This window comes from Pteropus vampyrus, unplaced genomic scaffold (assembly GCF_000151845.1).
Source record: "Pteropus vampyrus isolate Shadow unplaced genomic scaffold, Pvam_2.0 Scaffold55, whole genome shotgun sequence".
Taxonomy (NCBI): Eukaryota; Metazoa; Chordata; class Mammalia; order Chiroptera; family Pteropodidae; genus Pteropus; species Pteropus vampyrus.
In genome coordinates this window covers 8658483-8677483 of record NW_011888836.1, presented here as the reverse complement: position 1 = coordinate 8677483, position 19001 = coordinate 8658483, and the positions used below count along the sequence as shown (strand labels likewise).

Here is a 19001-nt window from a genome sequence, read left to right as displayed (position 1 = left end):
TCGGAGTTATCTGGACAAAAACCAATTCAGCCAACAACCTAGATAATTATTATCCTTGACAGATAATCAATATCCCATAAACTAAAAGTTAAATCAAATATCTTAAGGACAATCTACACAACTCCTATGTGGGACAGATACAGCCTGTAAAATCCAAAAAGAATAAATCGAAGTAGGCAAAGACTTGGGAAAATATTATACAGTAGGTCCACATAGCTATTTATTTTGTAACTGCTGTTCCATGCCCTGTGATTTGTAGGTAACTTCTTTTGCTCTCCTGGCATCAGAGAGTATTGATCAATTTATGTACCACAGTATTTTCAGAGTTTTATGATTAAGATCTATGAGTTTATGAAAACAAGATTAGGAACACATAGGCTATAAACAAACTTTCTTTAGTTTGCCTTTTGCTTCATAAAAATTGTAGTACTTGCATCTTTTCATTGTAATTTTAGTCAGCTTAAGCTGCTGAGTATTTTAGTAGGTAGTGATGGAGGATAACTATAGCAGCCTGAGGCCAGCAGTGATTTAAGAATTTGGCTTATCAATTACAAGGTAGAAAAGAAAATGTATATTTTATTTAGGCAGCATATGTTCTTAAATTAGGTCCTTCTTGGCTTCAAAAACATCAGTTGCCTGAAAACATGTTAGAAGGTACAGTAGGTTGAATAATGGCCACACAAAGATAGGAAGTCCTAATTCCTGGAATTTGCAAACATCATCATTTTTTTTTTGGAAAAGGGGATTTGCAGATGTGATTACGTTTAGTATTTTGAGAAGAGACTACCCCAGATTATCTTGGTGGGCTTGAAATGCCATCATAAATGTCCTTAAAAGACAGAGGCAAAGAGAAATTAACAGATAGGAGAGACAGATATACAGAGAACACAAAGTGAAAGTGGAGGCAGAGATTGAAGTGACACGGCCACAAGGACAAGAATGCCATCTGACACCAAAAGCTGGAAGGGGCAAAGAATGAACTCCCCCCCTAACAGTCTTTGAAGCAAGTTGGCCTAGCTGGATTTATAACTTCTAGCCTTTAGAAAACTGTAAGTGAATAAATTTCTGTTGTTTACAGTGATTTGTTATAGCAGCCTCAGAGAACTAATACAGAAGGCACTGAAAACTAGGTAGTTTGCAACAGCTATTTACCATGAAAGGAAAAAAGACATTGATGAAAAGCTGTCTCTATATGTGATAAATCCCACATAGGTCCCCATTCCAATCTGAATGACCTCTGTTAGCATTAGTTGTGCTTACCTATTCTAGATACTTCTTCATCAAGACCATTCACTTTCTGGTCAAGAATGGCTGAATGAGACTCCAAATTGCTCATGTATGCTTGATATTTTTGAACATCTGCTTGTAAGGAGGCTTTCAGTTTTCTCAATGACTCTAGACGATTCTTTAAAAGAAAAGAACATTAAATTATTCTCATCAATAATAATTCCGTACTTTACTTGAAAGTAAAGTGATATTATTTAAATTCATCTTAGAGAAAGGTAAATTAGAATTTTCCTTTCACTTTTAGAAGGAGTTAAAAGAACTAAAAGGGGACTTTACAGTTATTACCTAATAAGAAAAAGTACTTTTCAAGAATTAAGTTTGGAATAGGAAAAGTCAAGGGCCAGAATAAAAAAGCACAGAAATTTAAAATCATATATTTTACATAACAGTCTAGGTGCTTCAGTAATATAACACACAAAATAAAATTAGATATCTGGATATTAGAAAGCCCTTAGGATACAATATATTATACAAACCCATTTATTATCATACCCTTTCCACTAACTAAAAAACTCAGAGCCTCTTGTAAATAGGGCTCCCTAGAGGTGTATAACATGGGGACCTCATTCAAAATATCTTTTTGGTTTTATGTAAATAGGTAAGCCTCTTTCATCATATTCTGAACATCATTAGTCTAAAACTGATTGATCACAAGGGAATGTAAAGCTTCAGAGACACCAAACATGCTTTCCTTGGGAATTCTATCATATGTACAAAAATTTTAACTTTTAAGAAGTTTATTTTGTTAATCTATTTAAAATTAATCTTTTAATTATGATAAAGAAGCAGCTGGTATTTGATTAGGAGATCCAGGAGTCCCAAAGAGATAAGTGTATAAGCCTATTAAAGATAAGCATGCTTACTAACCGGTTCTTTTTCTCGTTCTTGTTCCAATCTTGCAATCTGTTCATTCAGTGCTTTGTTTTTTGCTGCTAATGATTCCAGCTTGAAAGCATCTACATTAAATAAATCCTCTGGAGACAAGAGACGAAATCCAAAACTTTATAAGATCTCAAAACTGCCTGGAACATTCTTCCCCAGGCTTTCACCACTGCTTTCTCCTTCATTTCCTTCTGATCTCTGGCAAAACACTGTCAGTGAAGGACAACCTATTTTCTGTCAAACAGCAAACTGTTCCCTTTTCTCCGTTATACTCTGTACCTCCTTACTTTGTTTTGTTTTTCTCTGTAGATGCTTTCTGTATTAGATCACTATGAACTGTCCTCTTTTAAAACAAAATATTATTCATCTTGTTCCCTTTCTCATGTGGGGAAGCTAGAATTATCTTGCTTACTCTTCAGGAAGGTACAGCCCATGGGACCATAAAGGATTGCTTTCACCTTTTGTGCTAATAGTGGCAAGGCGATTTTCTCTTGTTTTGATTGATTTTATTATCTTTGAAAGAATAAATAGCTTTACACATCTTAAATTTATCTATTTTACCTACTACTCTGGCATTTTATATACAAGTCTATTTCAGTAAAAGGAATGAAAATGTAAAATACCCCCCTCTAGTTAGCCAGTAAATACTGAATGTCACTAGATTGATTATAGCCGAGCAGAAAAATAAAAAATTTCTTTCTTTGGAAATGTAAGGGCCCATTAACTGTCACAAATTTTGAAAGGGGCTTTAGGTCTTCCGACTAATTGGTGCTTTAATTTCTCAAATAGTAAAGCAAGAATATCAAAGAAATATTATTCTTCAAGAGGAATAACATTTGCTGATTATCTTCTGTGCTCCTGGTACTGTTTGATACTTTATATACATGGCCATCTAATTTTGCAAAACTTTGTTAACAAGTAGTTTGTTAAGGTCATATAGACAGTAAGGGATATGGCTCAGGTCTGACTCCAATGCCAGTATTCTTTTTGCTTAACTATTACTTCTCTTCACTAAGGAAACGATGAAGATAAAACTCAGGAGGCATCCAAATAATTTAAAGTGAGTAGCTCATGTAAACATTGGGTAATGGTAAGCTAAGTTACAACTCCACAGGCAGAGTTAAATAAATGACCAAAAGCAAGCACACAAGGAATAACACTTACTCAGCTTTGACTGCAACTCTGCATTCATCTCCTCAAAGCTGTCAGCACCAGTCATGAAACTCTCATAGCATTTTATGGTGTAGTCCAAGAACAACTGGTTGGGTTAAGCAGATTTAAAACAAAGACATGATTCTCTATTTAGTTTATTTCACTTTTCTAAGTGGAAATTTAAATGACTTAAAAAAAATAAAAGTCAGGAATACTAAGTAGCTATTGGAACTATAAATGAGAAATGAACCTAGACTATATCATTAATTATGCAGCACAGACTTATTCAGTTTGCTATTTCTAATGTGAATACTAAGGATGAAAACAACACTTAAATTTGGATAAAGGTGCCATTTAGTAAACAGTAAAGAAACCATATCTTCAGAATTTTGAGAAGGCCAAACAAGAAAGATTAATAATAAATATAATTAAACATAAAATGCACAAACTTAATTGTCTTTAAGGATAATCTATTTTATGAAAATGTAAATAAATCATTAATCATATAAATTGAAATAAACCGACAAAGTCTAGTTATAAAAACAAGAATGTAATTAATAAAGGCTATAATTACACTGTAACTTCAGGCTAAAAAATGGCATGATTAGTAGAGATCTAAACAGTAGAAAACTATCATTCTTAATATTTATTCAGGAGAAAGTAATACTATATTTTGCAGTTATGAGTTGTTTTGGTCACTGAAGATGCATATTTTGTTAGGAGGCAAGGACGGCTGATCAGAATTTTCCATAGCCTAAATGAAGTAAATATCCCTCAAGACAAACCAATTCCCTTTGCACTGATTCTCTCTTTACTAAGCAACCTTCTTATTACTTGGTTGACATGGAAGGGGTATTGTGAATAGGCAGTATGTATATGCCTGTAATGGGAAAGGTGTACCACTGATGTTAATACGTTTTCATTCCACTTCAGATCTGTCTCTTGTGAATTTATAAAAGTGAATTTTTAAGTTTGGTCAATTTTGATTTTGCAGATTAAAAGAAATGAGTTCTTGGACCCATAAGCTCAGAATCTGGTGAAGTTGGATACTTTTATAACTTTTTAAAAACAGCACTTTTGGTTACTAAAAGCGCTTCTCTATATATCGTCATTTGAAATAATTGTTAAAATACCAAGAATAACTTTTACTGCTTTAGCCTTTAAAATGAATGTTGAAAAATTTATTATTTAGTAGGTGTTGTTATAAATATATTTGGGTGAAAACTGAGGTACAAATAAATCTAGTCCAGTACACATACGAGAGGAGAAGTTTCTTTCTAGCTACTGTTCCATCAGGGATCATTGCTAAATAGTAAAGGGGCATGGTTATTCTTCGTTTAAGGAAAAAAAAAGGCAATGATATCATGTCAGTCAGTGGATACATCTTTGAACTATTTCCCAGGTAGTAATAAAAGATGAGACTGGTTATTTCCACTTCCTTTTTATAAAAAAAAATGCTCCAAAGAGTGAAGATTAGAATTAGATCAGTTAATGCTTTTTCTTCTTAGGAATCTACATGATAATAGGTCTTTTACATAAGCTATGGGACATTAATGTTTAACCTTAACATTATAATTTTATTCCTTGAAGTTTGTTCCATTAGGATATATATAAATTTACATTAATTTTAGGAAATAGGGGAAGGTGTTTTTTGTTTGGGGTTGAATAAAGTGTGGGTTGGGAACCAATTTAGACTGTCTGTTTAGTTTTGTAAGTAGTAACTCTGATCTGAGTGGCAGTATGTCAAACTAAAAAGGGCAAAACAGAAGAAACAAATAACCCCCATGCACTATTTTAAGACACAATCTATTATATTTTGTATTAACAATTAAATTAAAATAATGTTGCTGTATAGGTATCTTCATTCTAAAAAGAGGGGAAAGGAAATGTTATGTGTATATGTTAACAATAACATGTCATGACTTAATTCCAATTGACTTGAATTTTTTCCTTACTTAACATTTCCAAATTTCTGTGCCTAGTTAATTTCAGGAAACTACAATGTGATACCAAGAGTAAATCCATAGACTAATATTTTCAAAAATCAATTTTAGAAGTTTTTCAGAAAGCAAAAGATCAGTTCTATAAAAAAATATTAATTTCAATCGTGACACATTTAATTAATAATATCAATATGGAAAGTGAAGGAAACTGGACTCTGGGTGGTAATCACACAATAGAATATATAAATGTCAAATTATAATGTACATCTGGAAATTATATAATTGTATTAACCAATGTTACCCCAATAAACTTAAAATAATTACCCCAATAAACTTAAAAAAATTAATAATATCAAGATAACTTTAATGTTTAAAACAATGTAAGGTACCTTATTATACATAATTCCATCTTCAGTTTCTTCTCCCCAAGGCTGTCCATCATCAAATAAAGGTGAGCTTTCCTTCATGGCAGTATGTAACTAATTAATACACAAGCAAGATATTAAGTTTATGAAAAAAATACATTGCTTTCATGTTTTGTCAACTGATTTTTAGTGTCATTTTTTAGAATCATTTACATTACTGAATGACTGAAAGTCTCTTCAGGAGTTATTATTCTATGGAGACTTAAAATATATCTCCTTTTGATATTTTAGTAACTAAATACTTAGGATTAAAAAAGAATGGGTTCCACATTTAGTTTTATTCTATACAGAAAAATATGCTGAACTTTACGCTTATTAACCCTATGAGAGCATATGTACACATTTTAATGCAACTCTGAGAATCCAAAACAGATGTGCCACATAAAAGGTGAAGCAATAATAATTATTTTTCTTTTATATGAACTTAATTTTGGTGCTCAAATGTATTGACTAAAATCTTCAGAAATACAACTGTTTAAGCTTGAAAGTGATTACAGATAATAAATTATAGCAAAACATTCAGATATTTATAATTTACAAGCTAAAAGAAAAATGGCTAAAGGTTTTTAATGCATAGAAATTTCATTTTGGAATATTGTTTTTATACCTTGTTTAAAAAATATAACCTTTCAAAATGAAAAAAATTAGAAAATTTAAATGAAATTGCTATAAAATGTAACGATATCAATGTATATCTAGTATAATGAACATAAAGTTTCTAAGATAAAAAACAATGCATTAGAAGTGTAAAAGAATTCAGTTTCTACTGAAAATATTTCATTAAATTTTCTTATTCTAGCACTCATATATAAGATTCCTGAATGGGGAGTCTCTCATTGATTCTTAAATTGCTAGTGTGTTCAGCTCCACCATCTCAAACTAAGACAGGAAGGAAGAGATTTCAACACATATAACAGACTTGGAGGCATCTCGGAGCTCCCTTGCCAACAGAAGCCACAACAGGTAATCCACAAGCTCCTGTATCACTGTGGAAATGCTATCTCTCAACCACATGACAATGACATAAGCTACTTAGGCAAAGGTAACTATTCTAGAGACAATAGGGATATTTGGTGGTGGGAGCAGAGAGGTGGCTACCCAATGTTCATGGGTATCACTGAGGAGAGACAAATTGAATACATAAATGCTATATATTAAAGTTCAGTAAAACTTGAGTTGTATTAATGGACTATGGTATTGGATTTCTACTCCTAACTTAACAATTGGTGGATTGAATGTACCAGGATGTCTTCTGGTTCAAAATCCATCTACCCAGTGCCTGTGTACATTTAGTTAAGGGCTAGCTGATGGCCAAGAGAATGTCAGGAGGACAACATTAGTTTTAAGGATTCAAGCAATAAATAGGACAGGAAACTGAGAAGATGCAAAAGGAAGAGACTGCATTAGACTAGATAAAAATTTATGCTTCTGAACAGTCAAAATACAGCATATAAATCAAAAAGAAAAAGGAAAAAAATACTTGCACAATATGCATGAGGTAATTTCAATTTGACTATTTTTGATGTACAAAATGGTGCTCTTGCAAATCAATAAGGAAAAAAATGCAAAAGACATGAATAGACAGTAATAATGTGAAAAATGTCCAAGTTTAAAAACAAAAAAATGCAAAATGAAAAAATTATGTTTGCTTATCATGTTGTTAATTATTAAAAACACCAATAAGCTTAATTAATATATGAAGAATTCAATAGGTAAAAGTTCAAATAGCAGAAGCAAATGAAATATAAAATAGGTCAAAAAAGTATGCACAAACAAGTTAAAAAATATCAATGACAAACCATATAAAGCAAAACATAATTGCTTTAATAATAGATATTAAAATAAGCAATATTTCACCTTACAAATAGGTAAAAATTTTAAAACAATAATGCTTATAGTAGTAGAAAATGGGTATGCTCACATATTGTTGAGAAACGTTTAACTAATGCACATTTTCTGGAGGGAAATTTGTCATCATGCATCAAAAGTTTAAAAAATATACATAATTTTCAAAGCAAAAATGTACCTGTAAACTTTATTTCAAAGAAATGTTTTAAGTTGTCTCTGAATTGTGGGATATGGGTACATCACCTTTTGTGTATGCTTTTCTGTATTTTCCAATCTTTTTGCAATATATATGAATTTTAAATAAAAAAGGAAAAGAAATAAATGTTGTGGGGGAAATAACTTCCTACTAACTTTTTTTTGAGCTGTAAAACCTTATGAAAACATATAATCTCCTTGTCAATGTGGTACTTCCTTCCCCTCACCCCTGGAATCACGTATTAATAGTTTGAAGAATTTAAAATCAAATATGCTCTGAAAAATGTACACTGATGCAGATTTTGAGATAAATGACAAAAGCAAGATTTGGAGAAACAAAGAAATATCTCGAGGAAAAATAATCTTTCCTATGTACACGTTTTAAAATGAGAAATTAAATACCTTGATGCAGTCTATTAGCCAAACCAAGGCTGCCACAATGTGAGGCCATGTATGAGGGGCCCCCACTGTATACATGGAGCTTTTGGATAATGCAAAAGGATACCTATGAAAAATTAGAAAAAATAAGCTAACATAATATGCCAATTTTATAAAAATGTCTAAGTTAAGCAAGAAATTATATTAAAAAACTTCCATGTATATAGTAACAGTCTTGACTTGTTTAGAAGTATTTGTTGAGATTCTGTCCTTAGTCATCTTACTCGCAAATGATTTTGTGTATTTTTTTTGTTTCTTCTCTGTGATTATATATCCCTAAGCTACAGAACTTGATTTACAACCAATATGCTAGACTTCTCTCCTAAAAGATCGTTGGTTTCTTCGAATTAAATATACAACAATCCACATGTACACAACTCCTCATCCTCAAATCCACTCCTCACAATGCTTACTCTTCACAGACCTTTTGACTTCATCTCACCCCATTTTCATCAAGCATTCAATCCTGTCTTTTTTGCATTTATAAAATCTGTGGTATCCAGCTCATTCTATCTGTTACTTCAGTAGTTCAGGGCCTTATGATCTGTAGTTTCGTAACAACTTCCAAATGGTTGTTCAATTTATCCCACATATGCTGCCCACAGTGAACACATTAAAACACATTATTTCTCTAACTCAAAATCTTTATAAATTTAGTGAGTTTGATTCTTCTGTGTTCCAACATTCTGTCTAGGCTAGTAAGAAATATAATATACAAACCCAAGCCCTTTAAAGATCCTTGGAACCTCTTCTTCAAATTTTGTGTCAGGAAATTCATACGAAGGGCACAGGAAGCCATAAAGAAAAGTGAAGATCTTTAAGAAGTCTTTAACAGAAGGAGCTTGTAGAGATTTCATGGACACACTATATGCATAACCGTTTTCTGTAAGAAACTAATATCAAACATTTTATAATAGAAAAATTATTAAAAAATACCTAAGAAAATAGTCACAATTTAGACTAATTAAAATTATAAAATACCTCACAGAGTAGTCGAATACACTGCTGAATGAATGCTTTGTCATTAAGTGGTCTTGGGTCCTTGATTTTTTCAGAGCAGGAAAATATACCAAATTGGCTATTCCGGGATCCAGGCCCACTGGTTCTGGAAACATTTTTAAAAATCAGTCAAAATTATTTCCTTCTGTGGTCAAATCTAAATTATTTCAAGGCAATTTTATTTTAACATCAGAATCAAATACTAAAGTTCAATAATACTTTAATTTTTATTTAACTAAACAGAATTCTCTTATTCAAGACAGAGCAAATAATGAAGAGCAAAGCATAAAATGAGGTGGGAAGAAAAATACACTTCTGGTGCTTTGCATTACTAACACAAACACATACACCATCCTCCAAGAACGTGTATTTTGAGTCACTAGATCTTCTGCACCAACAATTCTCCAACTCTATTCAATATCCTAAGTCCTTTTGTTTTTCTCATTAACAATTGTGTCATGCAATATTATGTGTCTAATTGCTAATTTACCATAAACATATATGTTGCTACCTTTTAGTCATTAATGGCTACAACATATGTGCTCCATTCTAAGGCTCTCTCCCAAAACAAAATCTTATTTGTTTAAATCTTTATAGTGGTTCCTTTTTGCCTACCAATGGGGCCTAATTTAGCTCACCATTGTAGTTTACTGTTCCTTTGAACAATAGTTTTCCTTATTGGACAGATGCCAGAAAACTGAATTACAGGTGGCCTTCCATATCTGTGGGTTCCACATCCACAGATTCAACCATATACGAATAGAAAATATTAACAACAAAAAATTATATTGTTGCTGACATGCACTATGTAGTTAGGTTTTGTCTGTACTGAATATATACAGACTTTTTTTCTTGTCACTGTTCCCAAAACAATATAACTACTATTTAACAGTATTTACATTGTATTAGGCATTAGAAGTAATCTAGAGATGATTTCAAGTATACAGGGGGATACGCATAGGTTACATGCAAATACTATGTCATTTTATATGAGGGACTTGAACATATTTAGATTTTGTTATCCGCAGGGGATCCTGAAACTAATCCCTAGAAGATACCTAGGGATGACTGTACAATGAATATTGCTGTAGTATCTGAACTCTGTTCATCAACACTTCACGTCTCTCTGCAAGTTGGCTTGCTGCTTTCAAGTTCCCTTTTGACCAGGATCTAAAAAGTTCTTTAGTTTGGGCCCTCTCACTCCATTGTCCTGATTTATTAGCTTGAGAATTTGCTAATTTGAGAACCACTTTTCCTCATACTGCTATTGTTTAACCTTTATTTTTTTCACTATAAAAGAAATACATGTATAGACTCAACTCTTAGTCTATACAAAACTACACTAATACATATCTTTTTAAATTATAAGAGAATTTCCCAACCGATCAAAATACTCTATCATTCAGCTTATAGTTTAAGAGCATAGGATCTAGAACCAGTCTGTGGTTTCAAATTCTATCTCTGTTATTCGTTGTATGACCTTGGGTAAATTACTCAACCTCTCTGTGTTTCAATTTCCTTATCTATAAAGTGGAAACAATAACAGGATCTACCTATAGAGCAGTTCTGAGGATTAAGAGTTAATATAGATAAAGTACTTAAAATAATGTCTGGTTTATAAAAATGTCTGCAAATGTTAGATTTTATAATTATCATTATCTTTGAAGTTTACTTCTGAGATAAAAGTTATATTACAAAAATGCCTTGAGATTTTTCATCAAATGAAATGATTACCCAAAACAGTCTAACTTGGTGTCATGGCAAAGACTTTTCATAAGGTAACAAATATCTCATCTCTAAATATTTTCAAAACAAGTGAACAAACATATTTGTCTTAAAGTTATATTTTGTTTTGGTGAGATAAAAGAAGTTTATTTGATCAATTTTGAGATTGAATAATTCATTTAAAAGTCACATTTACTGAGGTGCAATTTGCTTAGAATAAAATGTACCTGTTTAAAGTGTACAGTTTGATAAAGTTTGACAATGTATATACCTGTGTAATCCCTACCACAATAAGATATTGAACATTTCTATCCCATATCTACCCCAAATGTCTCATACCCCTTAACAGTCAATCCTGCCCCAGCTCGAGCATAGGCTACCAATGATCTAGTCTAGACAGTGGTTCTCAAAGTGTGATCTAGGAGATCTGAGAAGTCAAAATTATTTTTGAAAAAAGGAACAAACAAAAAACTAAGATGTTATTTGCTCCTTTCATTCTCATTCTCTCATGAGTGTACAGTGTTTTCCAGAAGTTGGCTATATGATGTAAATGATATTGTAAAAGATTAAATACAGAAGCAGATATAAGGATCTATCTTCTATTAAGCTAGACATTAATGAGATTTGCAAAAATGTAAAACAATGACACTCTTATTATTGAAATAGTTTTGTTTTTGAAAAATTTTTAAAAAAGTTGAAAACATATTTTTTAGGTTAGTATCAATAGATACAGTCCACAAAATAAAAGCTTTTTGGAGTCCTTAATATTTATTTAAGTGCATAAAAAGGTCTGAGACTAAAATGTTGAACAAATGACAGTTCCTCCTAATTTTAAATGCTATGAATCCATAGTATCAGAAAGCCAGGGATAGAATTTTCAATTAACTATTCACTCGTAACAATGAAATAGTGGTCGAATGTACTGCTACATCTCTTAGCATCATCTAAAGCAGATATAACCATTTCAATCATCTAAAATAGAAGAAAACTAGATTATAACTTTCTCTTGAAAGGGACCATGCCCTTTAACTTTTTGTACTCTGAGAGCATTTAGCCCAATGCATGGCTTTAAGAATCCCTTCATTAGAACTGATAAAAAAGATCATTACCTTTTGCCAAATACAGAAACTTTTCTTTCAGATGTGGGTTTGTTTACATTCAACTTTCCAAATGCTGGCTTCTCTTTGCTTTAAGAAAAGAAGAAAAACAAACTCTTCAAAATAAATATTAGTTCAAGAAGCTTTTGGAAATATGTTGGAACCAACATCTTTTCTCTATTACCTATAAAAATAATTCAAAATTATGAAAACTTTTAGCAACAATTGCAACTGTTATAAATGGATTATGCTAACATAGTATAAGTTGTAATGCTAAAATGGTAAAAAAGAAAGCTAGAATAAAAAAACCCCATATCTACATTTCAATTATCTTAAAATATGGACATTTATGGATAACAACTTTAAAAGAAAAAAACGTAAAAATAAATATTTTCAATCATAGAATGATAGCTACATTAAAATTTTTTTTCTCTTAAGGCTTATGCTTTAGCAGAACATTTAAGAACATACATTACCTAAGTTACAGACCAAAAACGTTGACAATGGTAGCCTTTTATTTTTAATAGAATTCAAGATAAATCTTTTGGTGTACATAATGTGTAACACTACAAAAATTTTTTCTGATTTCAGAAGAAAAAATATAAATATTTCAAATTTCTAAAAGTATCAGAGGCTCATACTATGTAAACCTAAGTAATTTAAGAACATTTACCACAGCAAAAGAAATCGTCAACAAGGTAAAGAGAGAATCATTTGAATGGGAAATTTTTTTTCAAGCAATGCCTCCGATAAGGGCCTAATATCCAAAATATACAAAGAACTCATACAACTCAATAACAAAAAAATGATCCAATCCAATCAAAAATGGGCAGAGGACCTGGACACTTATCCCGATCCAATTCAATCAAAAAATGGGCAGAGGACATACAAATGGCCAACAAATATATGAAAAGATGATTGACATCGCTATTAGGGAAATGAAAATCAAAACTACAATGAGATACCATTTCACACCTGTTAAAATAGCTATAATCAACAGGACAAGTAATAATAAATGTTGGAGAGGATGCGGAGAAAAAGGAACCCTCATACACTGCTGATGGGACTGCAAGTTGGTATAGCTACTATGGAAAACAGTATGGAGGTTCCTCAAAAAACTAAGAATTGATCTACCATATGATCTAGCAATCCCTCTACTGGGTATTTACCCCAGAGACTTGAAACCCCATAACCAAAAAGATATTTGCACACCAATGTTCATAGCAGCATTATTCACAGTGGCCAGGACATGGAAGCAACCGAAGTGTTCTACGATAGATGATTGGCTAAAGAAGCTGTGGTACATATATACAATGGAATATTACTCAGCCATAAGAGATGAAATACTGCCATTTGTGGTAACATGGATGGGCCTCAAGATAATCATGCTGAGCAAAATAAGCCAGATAGAAAAAGTTGAAAATCACATGATATCACTTATATGTGGGATATAAACCTAAAAGCAACAAATGAGCAGGACAAACAGAGACACATGGACTATCGGCTAGTGGTTACCAGAGGACTAAAGACTAGTGGTTACTAGTGGGCTGGGGGAGGAGGAGGAAGGTAGACGGGGTAAAAGGGGGTCAAATGTAGGGTTTAGGGGGAGGGTGAAGTGGGTAAAGGGGATCAAATATATGGTAGCTGAAGGAAACTGGACTTTGGGTGGTAAACACACAATAGATGTCAAATGATAATGCACACCTGAAAATGATATAATTGTATTAACCAATGTTACCCCAATAAACTTAATTAAAAATTTAAAGAAAAACAGCAAATAATATGTAATTTGTGTTAAATAAAAATCTTAACTTCCGTGGCTTAAAGACCTTAAAAAAAATAAAAAAAGAAAGAAAAGATTTATTAGGCTATTGTTAGCAAGAAAGACCAGGTCCTGGGCATAAAGTATGAACTACCAGCAGCATGGCTAGGTGAAAAGACAACATATCCGAAGTCCTGGAGTTGTTAAGCATTTTTATACATCAAGTAGGGGGTTGTGGATGGAAGATGTGAGCTGCTCTGAAAGAATTTACATTAGCTATAGGAAAAGGGGGTGGTAGAAGCTGATGTGGGGCCAGCTCTGGCATAGGAACAGTTAGCAAGGAAGAAGTATGTACTTCTGTGGATTAGCTGTGGGTAGCAGATTGGCAAGCTAATGTGAAAATAACAAGTGGAGGCTCCTGGGGTTTGATAGCATCTGGCTATTATCTCTTTTGGATATTTGCAGAAATAGGCACTTGGAAATTAATCCTAAATTTTAACAGATATATAGGAATGTGAGCAATCTTTTGTCAGAGCTGGCCCACAGCTAACTGTTCTGCCTTTCTCTCACTTTCAGGCCCATGTAATTTTCATTTAGAACATTTCAGAATTTTTTTTGGCACTTGGTATTGGAGATGGATTGATACAGCTCTATAGTGGCTTACTAAAAGCCTTTTATTAATTAATTGGAAGGAAATCACTTATAGAGAAAACTAGTTTACAATAGCAAGTTCTTTTGGACACCTTTTTCCAGGGAATCTTGAGGAAATAGTTTGGAGAAGTGCTATTCTGTAGGCTGCTACTAAACAGCAGCTTATTGTCAGAGCAAATAATACCTTTGATTGAGAACTTTGCTAGTTGGATACACCTCAGTAAATTGAAAGTTATTCCATGTAGCCTGCTCAAACAAGCTCTAGAATAAAGGAGGAAAAAAAAGATCACTGAAAGGCATTAACAGTCCTTGGCAAAGACATAGCTTTGAAAATTTAAGGAACAAATTAGATAAAATACAACACCTAGTAATATAACCACTCTTAGCTTCATTGACCGCAAATTGGGTACCGCTGGAAACAGAGAAGATTCATCCTGACATCACTTATATTACAGCTTTCTATTAACCACCTTTAGCAATTTTTTGACCAAGTTGATAAGGCATGAGGTACTTACGTTTGAGGGGTATAGAGGCCTTGTTTATTGAAGTCTTGAGATCTTAGATCTTGCATAGAGAGGCGGCCAGCACCACCGGTAGAAACTGAACTGCGCTTCATGCTTCTGACCTGCATTCATGAATTCAGTATTAAAATCTTTCCAGACATAGATGGTGTATTAAGCATCAACTATTATCTTTATTCTCAAACAGAAAGGCAGCCAAGTTTCACTGTTCCTTCAAGATAATCTTTCCCTGGGAAGTTAATCTGAAATTCCAACAGACATTCATCAATTTGAGCAGTCTTCTGTCAGTTGGTCCATAGCTACTAAGAGGCTCTGTTTTGTCTCCTCTCTTTGGCTGCTCTAATTTAACTTAGAACATCTCGGATATTTTATTTTATTATTTTTGTCATCTTGGTTTGACCACCTATTTTTTTCTTCAATACGCTGTTACACCTAATCGACTTTTCCACTTTCACTTATGTGTCTACCCAATCTCCACCTGAAATGTAGTCTTAAGATTTACGACTTTCAGATGTACTCCTTACACGGTCACCAAGGTGTTACACTAGTATCTCAAATACAACAAACATTTCCTCTCCCTGCACCCTTTCTTGTCTCCGGCCTCTCTTTTCCCCATCAGCGGCCCCCTAGGTCCTCTCCTTCTCCCTTGGGAAATCATTGCCAGTAGAAATTTACCGGGAACCCAGAGCCTAGCAGATTTGGCCCAGAGGCTTCTCACAACAGCAGACACTAAAACGTTGCCGCTCAGGGCCTCTACGTTGTGGGCGCTATTGCTTTCTCCCTCCAGACCAGTACTGCCAGAACAAAATTAATCCAAAGCCATTAGTTACCGTTCTTCCAGTTTCCTGACAGGACCCCAAAACTGAATTCCGTAAACCGTGCAATTACCGGATAGATAAGACTGCTGCGGCTAAAACACCAACACCTCGGTTCAACCGCCAGCGCCGTTAGAATTTTAAAATCTCCGCCCATGACGTCATCACGTGTAATGCACGAGCGCGCGCGCATGCGCATGCGCATGCGCATGCGCATCCTCTTACGCGGGGGGCTCTTTGTCGCCGGAATTCTGCGTTTGTTTTACGGGCCTTCTCGCCAGGCTTACTGGCATATCCCAGGCACTGTAAGCGTCCCTTACGAAATCTGGTCCGACCCTTAAATTTAGCAATGAAGATCCTAGCTCTCTAAATCCGCTGAATAGCGGCAGAGTGCTGTAAGTGCCCCTGGAAAAGCTTTATCCGTACAGCAACATGGTCGCGCCCTTTGGCTCTTAGAAAAGATTTTTTTTTTTTCCTTGTGCGCTGAAAATGTGTCTTTCGTGACCACTATGTAGATGGGTACTGTTTTCGTGATGCAAGTCTGGGAAGGTGGCGTGCATTTTTCTGACAAGGGAAGCGGTGAGGTAGGAGATAGTGACTGCTGAGTGTAGGCGCAGTCGCTCCGAGGTCGCGCTGGGTTCCTAATTTGCTTGTTTGAAGTAGAGAATAGGAGAGTATTATAGAGAAGTGCACTAAACATAGTAAATTATTTTGCTAAAGTATAGCATTCCTGCTTCTCTAAGTTTGAACTCAGAGACAAAACATTGCTTAATCCCTTGAGAGTGGTGGGAGTGGGAGAAAAGCTCAGAGCCAAAGTCTGGATAAATGGGTCTTGTAGCAATTGTGTCATTAAGTAGAGTTGTAATTTTAGATGCGTCCTTTCTGAATTTGGGTCTTCCCATCTAAATTTCTAGTTCTCCCTAGTGCCTACCAACACCATCAGGCAAGCAAGAGAAACTTCATCTGTATTGTAGCCACTCCCCAGCATTAGCCCATGATTGCCTCAGCTCCACTTCAGATTATCAGGCATTATATTCTCATAGGGGAACCTGGTACCTAGTGCCAAAAAGATGGAGGACCACTGCATTACGGGACCTCCTCACCATAAGTGGTGACTCTGAATCAGGAAGGACCAATACCAAAATTTCCATCACCATCAGCATTTATTGAGCAATTGCTTTGTGTCAGTCACTACGCACTTCATGTAGATTATCTCATTAAATTCTCTAGACTGCACTCTAGATGTCATAAAAATGATGAAATTGTGGCTGAGATAACTTCTCCATGGTCATAAAGCTAATACGTGGAGTTAGAAGTTTGAATCTAAATGTTACTAGTATTAACTGTGCTATTAGTCACATGTAAATCTTGTTCTGTCCACTCCTTAAGTTATCCACTACATTAGATTTAGTAAGCATTATCTAGAACTGAAAACTATCTTTTGAAAAATTAGGAAGTTCTGAAAAACCTAGTTGCTGGAGGAAGAGTGTTCAGAACCAATACAGATCTGGACTCTGTAACCTTGCAATTTTGCTATGGTTTGGTGCCTCTGATGTGCTGTTAAAAATTGCATTTTGCTCTACTTTTACCCTTTTTGCAATCCACTGGTACCTGTGGTTAAGTAACGAAATGATTTTGGAAAGTGGGCTGACATATTATGGCTAATGTAGATTGAAAAGGCAAGAGTTGATATGCTAACAACAACTCTGGAAATTGTGATCTTCTCTAGGGTTATCTTATTAAAAATGGTGAATTCACATAGGTAATACAGTATTTTTTGCTTTGACAGGACACTTAGACCTTTAAAGGAATCAGTGACTTCCTGATTTAGACTATGTAGACTTAGTGGCTATATCCAAGTACTATGCAGGGCTCAGGAGGATAGGAGGATCAAATTGAGATTCCAGAATAAGATCAGGTTTTCCCTCTTTGGCCAAATTGGCTGAACATTTTGAAAATTATCAACCCTGAAATGAAAAGTTTAGAGTAAAACATTACAATTTTCCTTAGAACTGCTATATACCATGGATGTTAATTCTCTTTGTACATGTCAAGTTTAGCTACTTGCACATCAACTCTACCTTTGTGTGTGAAGTATATGTTTATTGAAATACAGAATATTTAAGAACTTAATCTGGAAAGTTGAGTTTTACTTGTAGTCTCTAATTCTCAGAGTTTTTTCCTTTCTTTCTTTCTTTTTTTTTTTAAAGGAAGATAATGTCTGTAGTGCACCAGCTGTCATCAGGATGGTTATTGGATCACCTTTCTTTCATTAACAAGATAAACTATCAAGTTCACCAGCATCATGAGTCTTGTTGCAGTAAAAATAAGCCCACTTCATCTGTCCACCTTGATTCTCTTCATGTGGATTCTGTGTCCTCTTTTGGATCCTCTGCGATACTTATTGCTTCTGATTCTACCATTAAGCCAGAGAATAGTGATGGAAGAAATTATGAAATATTCATACAGAAATATACTTTTCGATCTGAACTGTTCAATGTCACTATACCTTATATAACTTCAGCTAGTCACAAGGAATGTCAACAAAATAATGAAAAGGCAGATCTTATGAATGATGTTAAAAAAGAAATCTCCATTTCTACTATTGGGAAGGTAGAAAGCTTTGAGAAATTTTTCTATTTCTACAGAAAATACAAAAGAAACATCATTCCAGTATCTCAAAGTTATCTCGTGATTTACTAAGAATAAAGAAAAATCAGTAACGCGTAAGAAGACTTTAGCATATGCAGAGTAATTTTTAACTCTTTGTTAACGTTTTACCATTTTTAGAAGATAATATTTGTGTATTTTAAAAGTAAGCAAAATTGGTTCAGAGGTGAATGCTCTAAATTAAGGAAACAAAAAAAAAAACAAATCCTTTCTGCTTAGGCATTTTTATTAATTACATATTTTTATACCTGTTTTTGCTCAAAAACATGTTTCTATCTATGAAAAAAATCCATATATCTGCAATATATGGATTTGAGAATTTTAGAGACATGTCCTCTAACTAGATAGATAGAGAAAGATATATCTCTATATCTATTTATATATATAAAAGTTTGGAAGAAAGGTGATATTTTTGAAAGTTTTCTAGTGATAGAAAGCCACAATGGAAAATGTATATGCTCTTATACGTGTTTGCATACACACTGCTGCAATCTTGTAGTAAAGTTTTGAGAACACCATATAGGATCAAATTAATTATGCTTTAATACTTTTTATGTCTTTGAAGTGTTCAGAGGTGATTACATAAAGTCC

At 33.7% G+C, this 19001-nt stretch overlaps 2 protein-coding genes across 5 annotated transcripts in view; one reads left to right on the top strand and one right to left on the bottom strand.

Moving 5' to 3' along the window:
- The window catches only part of NDC80 (NDC80, kinetochore complex component), a 51406-nt gene extending 35482 nt beyond the window's left edge, over positions 1-15924 (bottom strand). Inside the window, exons 1-10 of the mRNA XM_023530844.1 lie at positions 15814-15924; positions 14920-15029; positions 12004-12081; positions 9152-9275; positions 8891-9063; positions 8135-8237; positions 5654-5743; positions 3334-3427; positions 2155-2261; positions 1261-1405 (exon numbers count right to left, since the gene is read on the bottom strand). Of these exons, the coding sequence (XP_023386612.1) occupies positions 1261-1405; positions 2155-2261; positions 3334-3427; positions 5654-5743; positions 8135-8237; positions 8891-9063; positions 9152-9275; positions 12004-12081; positions 14920-15029; positions 15814-15897 (1108 nt within the window). The 5' untranslated portion in view covers positions 15898-15924. The remainder of the gene's footprint in view (positions 1-1260; positions 1406-2154; positions 2262-3333; positions 3428-5653; positions 5744-8134; positions 8238-8890; positions 9064-9151; positions 9276-12003; positions 12082-14919; positions 15030-15813) is intronic.
- A 35-nt stretch (positions 15925-15959) lies between these two features.
- METTL4 (methyltransferase like 4) overlaps positions 15960-19001 on the top strand; it is a 40090-nt gene continuing 37048 nt past the window's right edge. For 2 of the 4 annotated variants that reach the window (XM_023530836.1, XM_011360474.2), the window contains exons 1-2: positions 15960-16135; positions 17951-18353. In XM_023530836.1, coding sequence (XP_023386604.1) covers positions 17958-18353 — 396 coding nt within the window. In that variant the 5' untranslated portion in view covers positions 15960-16135; positions 17951-17957. The other 2 variants (XM_011360476.2, XM_011360475.2) reach the window with 2 other exon arrangements.